The sequence below is a fragment of the Vicia villosa genome, linkage group LG2 (genome assembly GCF_029867415.1).
Source record: "Vicia villosa cultivar HV-30 ecotype Madison, WI linkage group LG2, Vvil1.0, whole genome shotgun sequence".
NCBI lineage: Eukaryota > Viridiplantae > Streptophyta > Magnoliopsida > Fabales > Fabaceae > Vicia > Vicia villosa.
This window is the reverse complement of record NC_081181.1, coordinates 142,194,617-142,208,392: the sequence shown is the minus strand read 5'-3', so window position 1 is coordinate 142,208,392 and position 13,776 is coordinate 142,194,617. Positions and strand designations below refer to the sequence as shown.

General features: G+C 34.8%; 1 protein-coding gene across 1 annotated transcript; it reads right to left on the bottom strand.

The window, feature by feature from the left end:
• Positions 1-5,121: 5,121 nt before the first annotated feature.
• LOC131652288 (protein PHLOEM PROTEIN 2-LIKE A10-like) lies at positions 5,122-6,693 on the bottom strand. The gene has a single exon (XM_058922112.1). The coding sequence runs from the start codon at positions 6,547-6,549 to the stop codon at positions 5,317-5,319; it is 1,233 nt and encodes a 410-aa protein (XP_058778095.1). The 5' UTR covers positions 6,550-6,693; the 3' UTR covers positions 5,122-5,316.
• Positions 6,694-13,776: the final 7,083 nt, after the last annotated feature.

The window sequence follows — 13,776 nt, the reverse complement described above, 5'->3', positions numbered from 1 at the left end:
AAACCAAAATAATGATTAGGGATATTAAAATTCTTATATTTATAGAAGTAAATTTCACTTTTTAATTCGCTTTATTCGATAAAAATAAAAATATTATGTCTGTATTTTATTATAACAAATTTTTATTAATAGGATACAAATTAAATTTAAGTAAAAAATATATAAAATACTTTTTACACCTACCCATAAATTTATGGATTCAACTGGCAAGCACAATTTTTTTTTATTTTTAACTTTTGAAATTGAATTAGTCAAAAGGTAATTAAAACAACAACTAGTCCAAAACGTAATTAATTATCGGTGCTTCACCTATTAATTATCGAATATCATCTGATTTTCAAATAAATGTCTACTAAGAAAATATTTTATTGTTGGAATTATAAATTATTACTTTAACAATAAAATTAAAAATTTCAATTCATTATAATCCGATAATAATTCAGATCAGAGATCCATAATAACCTACACTTAAATACAAAAACACATAAAAAAAAACACATCAACAATATACTTGAAGTACATATATCACCTTTTTTTTCTTTTTCTTTTTCCATACATGTTAAATATCACTAAAGATGTGTAGATATTCAATTTCTTCCCAGCTCCATCTTCTTCAAATCATCAAAGCTTGTTAATGAAAAAGAATCTTAAACACAGATGTAGAGTTTCTCAAAAAATATGAACAAACAATTCAAATCGAATCACTATTCCTTTTATTCAATCTACTTTTAATATAATAAACAACCAATACAAACATATCCCGTGACATCAAAGAAAAAACAGATCTAAAGTCTAACATCTTAATCTCAAAATGCAAAGAAAAAAATCACAAACATTAAAATTCATATTGTCGATTTATTAAAATAAAAGGTGGTTGTTAATAGCGAGTTCTAAAATGGAATCGTCGATGAACTCAAAATGTTCATAAGAAACAACTTCCATCTTTATATCATCCAGCGGCTGTGAACACAAAAACTCGTAGAATCGTGAAGAAGTGGGATGAAACAGTTGTTGAAATGGTTAGAAGAAATTGATAATTTTATGAGTTTTTAAAGCCGCACACGAAAAGAACGGTGTACCAGCTTCCCCCGCTACCGCCCTTGTAACATCCCTTTCTATAACCCAAAATATAACATATAATCAAAGTAAATTAGCATGCATACATAAAAAGGGCGTCACATCGACGTTCCCAAAAACTTAAAGCTTTCGAGAACCATCAACACAAATCTCAAATAACAGATACACCTGGTCATACATACATAACACATAGTAAACATTACGTTTCTCAATGCATACAACAACGGAAATAACATTACTCATGTATTAACAATAATCATATCCCATACTATGATCATGCCTCAAAATATTCATCAGGATCATCACCAAATATCAAATCCAGAATATTATGCACTAAGGCCGCTCAACAACAAACATTATCTCAAAGATACATAATCCATAAGTAAATATCACAATACATCTCAAATAATAAAACATGAGTTCGACACTAAACACCCTCAAGTGTTACATGACCAGAGCATCTACTCGCTACCTAATCAAATGGAAAAGAAGACCAACTAGGATTCTTCGCTATCCTGGTGCAAAGCACCATTATCTTCGATACCTGAGCGATGTCGCATAGAACATCATTCCAACAGAAGGGTGAGAATTCACATTATCATAGAAATATGTAAAAATAAGCAATGCATAGCATACACATACAAGAATTCATCACACCTTGCATAATCATGTAAATAGTATTTCACAAATCTATTTCACATAGTCAAATATGCAACAAGGCTCAAAATAGCATCCAACCCAACTATTACAAATCACATCATCACATATCATCCACAAATCATAATGCATGTGACTCGACAATAACATATGCAACTCATGCATGTGATACCAACTCTATTATCCTTTCCGGACATATAGGGTCATCTCCCAGACAGATAACCAGCAAAAAGCTTGTTATCTAAGCTTTCAAGTCTCCTCTCTGAGCTTGGGACAAGTCACTAGTCTCCGCGAGAACTAGCACCTATTGCCTCTTGACCAAAAATGATGCATGTGCAACTCAACAACAACATATGCAAATTAAGACCCTCTCTCAATCTTAATTATTCAAGCATACCAGAATAATCCAACTCATGAATTATTCACCAAAAGTTACACAACACGCATCAAGTAAACATTCTCAACAAAGTGCATTCCAATAACATATATTCATTATCACATGTCATGAATAACATACCACAAGTTATACTAACACATGTTATTCATATTAGATTAGATTAAATAATTATAAGATTTAATATGTAAAAATAATACATAATGTTATTACAATAACTTTCTTAAAATATGTGAAATTTATAGGGGAACTAGAAAATTGTAATAAAGGAGATAGTAATTTATTAATCACCTCATTCCAACTCTTGATGTCTTTTTCTTCTTAGATTTCGATTATCTGTTGCAATAAATAAATATTTTCCGAAACTTTAAAGTTCACACTTACCGTTCACACTACAATTTCCTTTACCAGTTACCTCTATAAATTCCCACCTTCATTTCCTACAACAACTCAACACACACAGATTCTCTCTCTTTTCTTATTCCCCTCAAAGATTATCTCAACCATTTAACTTTCTTGTTACCTCGTCTAAAATAAACCAAATATGAACAGAATAACAGCTATGTTCTTCATGTCTCTGTTCCTCTGCTGCATGCTCACCCACTCTGCACGACATGAACCAGCTTTTCAAAAGGAATCTTTAGTAGTAAGACAGCATGAAGTTGGTTCTATTGTTAACTTTATACACAACTTTTTCATATCTTCTATTGTAGCTTAACAAGTGTACATTTCATATGTTTATAGGATGTTGAGGCAGATGATACAATCTGTGAAGGGATTGAAGAGGATGAATGCTTGATGAGGAGGACACTAATTGCTCATACAGACTATATTTATACACAGAAGCATAACCCTTGAAACAATCTTCACCCTCTTCTTGTTTTGATATCACTCGTTTATTAATTAGTAATATAGTATTATACAAAGCCTTTGTGTCGTTCTTTACTTTGATGTTTTGTGTAATATATTTGTACTATGTCTTTGATAGTGAGTCTATTGTAACATACAATTACTAATCAAATATAAATAGGTGGAGCTGTTTACTTGAATCCATTAAGTATCATAGCAGTAGTATTAATGATAATCCTCGTTTCTTAAAATAAAATAATGACAGGTTAATAAAGTGACAGAAAAAAAGTACTCTGAGCGTGAGTATATTTGACTTGTTGAGGCAACCATAACTGGATTTAATGCAAGCTATTACTCTTCTCTGAATGCAATATTCAATGTGTACAACAACTTTTGCGGCTTATTCAGATGGAGATATTTGATCAAATTGGTTGATGGTTGGGGCTTTCATTATAGGTTCAGGTGTTATTTAAGACTTCTTATTTGACTTACACAGATAGAAACCTTCAGAGATATAAGCGGCTATTGAAAGGACGTGCCTTTTGATGCTGTTGCATGCATCAATATGCCATGATTCAGTCATAAAAACTACTGTATTATAGGCAAACGTTACTAGTATAATTTTGGGTTGTCAACTAATGCCAAATGCAGTCATAAATAAGCACATAGGAGTATTGTACTTTATATTCATTTTCAATGAGCTACTTTTTTAATCAACATACGCCTGCATACTTTGCACACCACTTTTGATAGAATGCACAATTTTTTTTTGAAGCAGCCAAAAAGACTTTTTTAACACCTGCTCAATCCAGCACAAGAAATGCTGAATAAAAGAGCTCCAAAATTACAAAAATTTGACAGTGCAACCAACAATCCCATACTAAAAAACTAACGAAAAGATTAAAACAAACCCCATTCTAAATACAAGATACACCCAAGACAAAAACTTCAACATACACCCTACAAACAAACACAAACCAGAACACCTTAATTACTGCAAAGAACCACAAGAAACCTCCAAAAGAGCTGGAAACCAAAACCTCCAACAGCAATACAAAAATACTAGAACACTGCAGACAGATCACAAAAAGGCAGTGCCACTGAAACCAGTGGAGCACACCCTACAGCTCGCCTACTGCTCCTTACAAAAAATCCTTATAACTGCCGCCAATTATGTCAAGCTGACCAAACTTCAACCAAAGAATCACAGCCTACCTTCGACCACAAGAACAAGCTACGCCGAAAGTGACACAGCAGCCCCGAACCGGAAACAACCATCACTCTGTTACACCAAGCAGAGAGATCACCGGAAACAGTATGTTTGCTGAATGGAAATCGAGTGTATGCTCTTACAACAGGAAATGAAAGATAAACCAGAAATATATTTCCAGTTATATGAGAACAAATCTAAGTCCCATGAGAGAACAAACATGAAACATGTGTTCATGATCTGCCCAAAAATGACTCATGATTATGACCAACCAAGTGTCTTCATTTTGACTATGTTTTAGAGCCACATGATTGGACGCGTACAAGGACCACTAGAACCAGTCCTGCCCAAATTATTACAGCACCTGTTTGAATCTAATTCGGTTTAGAGTCCCTCAAGCACTGAGCTTGTAAGGCAAATACAGTCTACCGTACACTCAGTCAATATATGCTACAGTCCAAGAGTATTTATGAGCAACAAGAGTAATCTACCACCAAGTAATTGACTAGTATCCTGAACAGTTCATAATCTAATTTATAAAATAAAACTATTAGATTGCAACTCACATTTAGCTAGCTAATATATAACAACAACCTCTTTACAACTCCTATTGTAATGACAGCAGAAGAGTATTTTAAGCTCATTTGAATCCCCTACTATAAAGAAAACAAAATTATATCAAACATTTCACAGCTGCAATTTCCTGTGCAAGTACCAGCCAGATACCAAAGGTTCCACTTCTATTAGTGATAAAAGAATGATAGGTGATAAAAAACTTGCAATACACTCACACTCATTTATAAGCACATATATAGATTAGGCGAGACTCAGCTGGTTGAAAATGCCAAAGTTTACGAATAAGGAAGTTTTGGAAGGTGGCTGTCCTATGTGTGATACAATGCGAGCATAAACAAAAACAGAACATGAAGAAGTATGATGTATATGGTCACTTTATATGTTTCTAAATCATTTACAAAATTAATACATGTATGATATAAAGACATACAGTATTATAATAAAGCATTGAAGCAGCAAAATAAAAATTTCCTAGTTCAAATTACCGATCATCTTCATATCTATTATGTACAGGCACAACGAGAGACATATTATGAAAATTAGAAACCACCACTTAAGCAGGCACCAAAGCCCAAGTCCGATCCATCATGTGCAAGCATAACGAGAGACATATTATGAAGATAACAGAGAATTTAGCTGCAGCATATCTCATAATCTCAACCACTCCCTCGTGAACATTACGAGCACATCTTCTCACAGAAGCACATAATGTTTGCAAAATAAACTCCATGAAAGATCTAACTGTCTCAAATGTGACCCTCCCAGTCACATCAAGAACAAGTTTCCTATTACTAGGAATAGCCAATGTGGACGAAACCTTGCTGATCCAACCACTTTCATTCTCTTCATCACAAACATCTCCTTTCGATTCAACACATGATATCTCTATAGAACTTGGAGTTTCTTCAATACCAAAACAAGAAACTGCACCCGAACTATCTTCCGGGTTTGAGCTATTAAACACCTGGTGAGATGTCTTGACAAGACTCTCTATGGCACTATTACAAACATCCACCAACATTTCTCTAACTCTAGTTTCATTTTTCGGATTAGTTAACCCGGAAAAGAAATCATCATAAGTATTGATATGCATGGTTTTGTCAAGATAAACAGCAACCAACGTACTAACAAACACTTGAACTAAATTCCCAATTAGTTCCCCACATTTATCACCACAAACAACATCAACCCATTCCGGAACAACATGATCAGAATTGGAACCATTATCGACATTACTTGAACTCGATTTTCCACTGGCATCCGAATTAAAACCAATAACTAAGTTCCTAGCAAAGCTTCCAATAACAGCAGAAGCAAAACCCGAACCAGCTGGTGTAAACATTTTATCAAACACCTTGTCCGCAACACTTGAACCAGAACCGGACTGGTTAATCTCATCAGTCCGGTTCATGGTTTGATAACCGCGCAAGACTCCGACAGTCACGGAGGTCACAATACTAACTAAAGAATCTGAAAACTGTTTTGAGGCAGTTAATTTAGAGATTTGATTCAAACTATTCGGAACTCGATCAGAATCGGATTGTAAAAAATCCTTCACGTCTTTGGTGACAATACCAATGGTATCTGCAGAATCGGAAACGGCTTCTGCTACAGAAACCAATGAATTCAGAAGCTTAGAAAAATTCTTACGCTTCTGAGCTATGAAAGGTGCGTGATAAGCTTTGTAACAACCGTAACTGGTGAACCCTACTGCAAGTAAGATGAGGGTCCATTTCTTTCGTTTGCGGACATAATCGAAACCGTTTTGAACTAATTGAAGTTCCATTAACTGAAATTAGTTAACGATGTTTGTTACGGAAGCTTAGAAAATTTGAATAAATGAGGCGGAGAAAACAGAGGTGGAAGAAGGTTGTGAGGTGAAAATGAAGTTTGCGATTGATGGAAGCTATCGCGGTGTTCAAATTACAAGAGCCACTTAAATATTCAATTTTTAATTGTTCTAGGAGATAATAATAGGAAAGCTCTTAATCAACCCATTGAGCTGCCACCCGCGTTGTCAAAAATGTATCTTTGTTTTTGTAGAGGTATCTTCGAAAACATTTTTATTTTGTCGAAGTTTATTGATTTCGTTGTTGTATCTATGGAATTCTTTCAGTTATGCATTTACAGGACAATTTAATTTTATATTCGCGTCAGACTCTTCTCCTCTCTCATTCTTCACATGTTAACTTCTACTCTCTCAAACTCTTTAAACCTCTAAAATTGAAGTTCCACCAAACTTCATTATTTTCTCACGAGTTTGTCAGGAAACATCAACATCAATGATCAACAGACTCCGTTTCCTTCAAAATTCAATTTAACCGATAAGTGTTCGACTTTTTGAGTTATTTTCGAGTATTTCTCGTAATAGAGTTAGAATTCAATTTTTAGGTGTAGAAATGATTGGATAGTTTTAGAAATATAGTTTAGAGACGATGTATGTATTTTTTTATGTGTAAAACTGATGACCAAGCCACCAAAAATGAGTTTTTCAATGGCTGGAATAGTGACAGACGTCATTGTTGCGTATTTGAAGTTTTAGAACATTCTGTAGGTGCATCCATGGAACAAATGAAACGTTAGGTAGTTTCGTAGATGCAGCTACGGAACAAACCCAATCTTTTAAAATGTTGGGTGCTTCCGTAGATGTATCTACAGAAGATTTCCATATTTACACCTACGGAATTAAATTGAATTTTTTCCCTTTTATTTTTATAAGTTAATTGCATCTAATCCGACTTTATTTGTAATACAATGCAGACTCTAAGGTTGACCAGTCAGAACGACTTATACGTAAGAGGGTTGCAGAGCATGCCTCTGTGCGACGTGCACAGATGCATGCAGACTCACAGGTGAGAGATGGATCCTCCGTTCCAGCAAATGTACCCGACACCTCCGTTCCAATATAGGTGACAGATGGAGCCACGACGCAGACTCACCCAAAGCATAGTGGACAGGGGCCTTCCATGTAACACTCATTTTCTAACCCCAAATAATAAGATAAATTCACATAGTAATATAACATGCATATAATAAAAGGACGTCACTTGTTGTTTCCATAACAATGAAAACCAAAATAAAACATACAAACATGCACCTGATCATATTTATAACACGATTTGAAAATTTCATGTTTCGTCAATATGCATATCGCAACGGAATAATAAATTCTAAAGCATTTCAACGATTATATCTCATTCTATAATCATCTACCAAATCATAATAACATTATCATCTCATTAATGTCATATGAATTCAACAATGGGAAAACATAGCCATCAAGATAGTATATCCAAAATGTCATGTCAAATACAATAAAGATAACAATAATCCAACCATCCAAAACATGAGTCCAAATACCCCCCAGTATTACATGATCAGAGCATTGACTCACTACCTAAATCAAAATCAAATAACTGATAAGCTCCTCGGCTAAATCCTCGTGCATGCACGCTACTCGTCGAAACCTGCACGATGTCACGTTGAACATCATTCAAACATAAGAGTGAGAATTCAAATCATTATGAATATATATAATACGACAATGAATATCGCATACAATGGCATAATCATCCATCACACTTTATAATTTAAATGAGTTTCACAATTAATGCACATAACACAAATTTCCAAATCATCACATAAGCACACCTTAATTCAAACAATCACATAGAAAATATTGTGACTCGAAATGCAAATTAATGCGACTCATGCATGTGGTACCATGTGAGTATCAAGCTCACCGCTCCTGATTCCATACTCAAGAACCAGAGTCACGCTTCCGATCCGGACAAGACCAAAACCCTCAAAATATGAACATAGAGTTCACCACTTCCGAATCCACAACGAATCAATGTCACGCCTCTATTTTCACACTAGGATCAAAGCCAACCGGAGTTCCAACTCCCCATGAATGCATGTGCAACAATATTCACAACATATGCAATTAAGATTATCACCCAACCTTAATGATCCAAGCATATCACGATAATTCGAACAATTCGAATTATTCATAAAATGTTGCACAACACACATTTATCATTAAACAAGCACACACTTAGCATTTAATGATCACATATAACATATAGCACATAAGCCAATTCATGTTATCCACCCAATTCACAAATTCACATTTATACATAACTAAAACACAAGTTTCATGTATAAGTTCATTTTCGATTCAAAACCTATCCAAACATCATTAAATAAATTATTAAAATACAGAGAAATCCATCTTAAATCATAAACATACAAGATCCCAAGTCAAAGAATCAAAAATCACAAAATTACATGTCAGGCCGCGCTGCTCGCCTAGGGCACCGTGCCAAGCGCGCTACCTTCTGTAAAATGGGTTGTTCAGATTTCAACAACGCGCTACGCGCGCTCCACCGTGTGACGTGCCCTTTTGCGATTTTTGGAAAAAACCCAGAATTTTACAGCATTTTGAAAATCACTTTTATCCAACCAAAGTTCATACAAACATCAATTAATCACATATGTAAGGTTCCTAATCATGTTTCTAACCATGGATTATCATTATAACATCATTAAACATGACTATTTCACAAAATCTCATAGATTTACACAAACCCCAACATATGAAAATTATGGAAAATGAAAGATGAAAACCTAAGCATACTATTACCCATAGCATATTATACCATACCCACAATAATAAGGATTCTCCCCCTTACCTTAGGTTGAATCTCCTTCCACTTCTAGTTTCCTCTTTCTCTCTCTTCTCTTCTCTTCTCTTGAGCTCTCTCTTTTATCAAATGATAGTTATGACTCTAAACCCTATTTTCCTTACTATCTTTCTCTTAACTTAATGGGCTTAGTCACACTCACTCATATTATTTCTATTCTCAATTATTAGGCCCAATAGCTATTATCTCATTATTCTACTAATAGCTCAATTAACCCTATTAGCATAATAACACACAATTAAATAATTATCACACCAAATAATAATTAAATAATTATACTAATAATAAATCTCTATTAAATATATAAAGTAAAAATCGGAATGTTACATTCCACATCTACTTCTTCATCAAGGAGTCGTCGGGATGATGATGATAGTTCCTCAAAGACGCCCTCCACCCGCAGACGTCTCTATGGTACTTCTGCTACTCCTGTGCCACCTCCGACCGATGCCAGATATCTCGTGCCACCTCTTGATGGTGTTGACTCGTTGTATGAGGATCCTGAGGCGCCTGTGGGCCACCCAGGGGATCCTTGAGATTTATCCATGTTGATAGGGTATGCAGATCATACAGCCAAACATGTTTGGAACAGAGAGGTTAAATTTCTTAGACTTATTACTTTTTTGTCCTTAGTGGAAATTTATTATTTCTAACATTGCTTGTTATTAATAGAGTTTTATTAGGAAATTTTCAAAAAAGAGCTTCCCATAAGCTCTACAACCACGGGCGGAATATTTCCTCTCTGCAGCAGCCTACATAGCCGTGGTTCCAGGATGTCCTCACATTTTCTGGGCTGAAAGACCTCTGTCAAATCGGATACTCCACCATACACAACAAGAATCTGATGGCATTTGCAAATAGGTGGCACCTAAAGACGTCGTTATTCCATCTGCGTCATGGATAGGATACCATCACTTTGGACGACATCGCATGCCTCCTGCATATACCTAGCGGGGGTACCGTCCTTGGTCACTTTAGGATGACGAAGGAGGAAGCGAAGGGAGCTCTGATAGAGGAGCTCGGGGCTGATTCAGAGGATGTGCTTGAGGAGGTGGAGAGGAATTGAGGCGGACACATGAGGTTTCACTTCTTGACCTGGAAATATGATGTCGAGCTCCTTGTAGCACAACAGGCTTCTAGTGGCCCAGTTGAGGTGGAGATACACAAACAACGAGTGTTGAGGTGTTACTTACTATTTTTAGTAGGCACTCAGCTGTTTGTGAACACGAGCTCCTCGTACATAGATGTCGTTTACCTGAGGTACTTATTAGATACCGCATGGATCCATGAGTACAACTGAGGAGCAGCAACACTGGCGTACATCTACTATAGACTCGGAGAGGGATGCCAATGGAAGGCAAGGACTGTGGCAGGCAGCTGTTCACTCTTAGTGGTAACAATCTAATATCCTTCTACTTTTTCTCAAAGTTGCTCATCATATATTCGTAATAATGTTTGATCCCCGTGTTGTTATATGCATTTCAGGGTTGGATATTACAACACTTTCATATGATCATTGGCTAGGGAGAGGTATCGGGCTACACTAAGTTCATGCCGCGTGCTAGTGCCTTCGCCCCCTTAGAGGGAACTAGGTTTCGGATCCGTAGAGAAACTATCTCGACTGCATGGCTATCGAGGACGTCCGCTACGACTGTTACGCTAATCACCATGAGACGGTTCTGTGGGATAACGTTGCACTATATTCTGGATGGTTGGCTGCCAATTCGAACATCATTGTTCGCTATAATCCGGAGCGCGTCATACGACAGTTCAACTAGTGTCAGACAATACCTCGCCACCCTTTTGTCTCCGCTCCTACTTTGAGCATCACATGGTTCGGGACGAGGCTCTGACGACTAGGGAATGGTAGATCAGAGCTACGTCGATGGGTATATCACTTGGTACTTTACGGTGTCACACCCATACATGATCCCCACTATAGAGAGATCACAGACCAGGCCTGCTCATAAGGAGATATTGCAAACTCATCAATCTTAGTTGGACCACACAAAGGATGTTTTTCCTCGATGTCGTGAGATACTTGAGATGGCGCATGCAGGCATTGTCGATGGTTTCTTCCCTAAGAGGTCTGATCACATGCGTATACTGGATGATATCATTAGGGTGGTACCGTAGACATCATGTCAGGACGGATAGGGCACTTGACGGTAGAGGTAGAGTATCCGACAGACGAGGCGGTGGACGCGGAGACGGGGCCATTGGTAGAGGTGAGGAGGAGGATATTGTCTGACACACACAGTAGTGATCGTGCTAATTATTTGATGATTGTATTGTTATTAGATTCATGTACTTTATTTTGATTATTAATATGACACTATTTGGATGATTTATACGATGTATTCTTTTTGTGTACTATATTCCATTGCCTTCTAATTACACTACTTTGATGTACTATATTTTGATGTATTATTTTGTTATAAAAATAGAGTTTTGAAATGAAATGATGTTGATTTAAAATATAACAGAATGTTCTGTAGGTACATCTACGGAACACTATGCTTTTAAGACCTTCTGTAGATATATCTACGGAATATTTTCTAAACAGAAATAATTTGAATTTTTCCAACGTCCACGATGTTTTTTATGCACCTCTGGAAAAAAACTAAATTTTGTTAAAAAAAATGTGCTTCCTGATGTGTATCTATGAAATCGGGGGCATAATTGGAATTTCGCCAAGTGATTAAGAGTATCAAGGGGTGTATTAAGATATTGCCTAATAATATTATTTTAAAATTTAAAATAATATATTTTTATTAATACAAAAATATTAATAAATAAATATAGATGATTGAACCCTAGATCAACAAGTTACACCTAAGAGCATTTGAGTGTAGTTTGAATGGATTTTTAGACAAAAATTCATCTAGGGTTCAAAAACGATTCAATTCAAATTAATTTTATGCAATTTTGCATAACTTGATTGGAATGCTAACGAGTGTCTTCGGGGCATTCATTAAGAGTGTGCTCCTCAAGATCTCAAATTCAAAACCCGCTAAGTTCAAATTGCTTATTAAAAAAAATTCAACTTTTTAAAAATAATATAGTTGAATGATTATGATGAATTGATGGTGTAAATTTTTTTACACATACAATACATAGAAAATAAACTCTTAGAGAAAACATTAAAACAAAAAATTATTATAAAATAAAAACAAAATAATACATGTAAAAGGAAATCAATAAATTAAATACATCAAAATCATTTGCAATTAAACTGATTCATTTAATTTCTTTAACAAAAATATTTCTTTTCCAATTTGTTGATTTCACAATCAACGACCGTATCAATCCGTTTATTTGTAATTACTTCCTAATCAATTTTTCATTTTTATTTTCAAATTTTTCTTTCAGGCACTAAAAATGTGTTATGCACTGAGAGTGTAAATAAGTTTTAAAGTATCATTCAATTACGACCATGTATCCTATCAAATTATACTGTTATTTTAAAATTAATGAGATGACATGGCAGGATAATATATTTTTATTGGATGACAGTATAAAACATTTTTACACTGTCAGTGCATATCCATTAAACCGGGTTAGGTTGATGTGCATAAGTTATATCCTTATGCACGGTGCATAAGTCTCGTACGAGTAACATTTTAGTTAGAAACGAAAAATAATATCATTATCCATGAATAATATATGCATTATTTGTATAGATCTATTAATTATGAGTAATTATTAATTGTGATTAATGAGTACAGTATTTTTAATAATATCGAATTTTAACTATTTTGAGTAATATATTCATTGTTCTGAGTAATTTTTATAATATTTTGAATAATCTGTATATTATTTTAAGTAATAAATATAATATTTTGAACAATATAAACAATCTTTGAGTATTTATGCACTGTGCATAAAGATATACCTTATGCACATCAAAACATCCCTATTAAAACCATATTCTACACTAATGGCACCAGAAAAAAATCTATTACTCCTTTTGTTCCTTATATATTAACCAATTATATTAATTATTGACTAGAGGTGTAATATTCTTCACTAACATACAAAAATGGCGAGAATGAGTGTTTTTTTTAGAGAATCAGCTACTCTACATTGGAGTCATAATTGACTTGGTAAGAATTGATCAACATGTAGAGGTAAATTTCTTAACAGTATATATCCGCATATAATTTTTCTATTATTTTCTCTCGCTACCTTCGCTTAAAACCCATATTCTATAAAAATTGCAATTTTAGGGTATATAGAAGGGATTCCAAACCGCAAATTTACACACAAAAAAAAAGACTAGGTCATATCATATCGTCTCGTGCAAC

Coding starts and splice junctions, on each gene's coding strand:
- LOC131652288 (XM_058922112.1), bottom strand. CDS start 6,549: ATGGAACTTCAATTAGTTCAAAACGGTTTCGATTATGTCCGCAAACGA.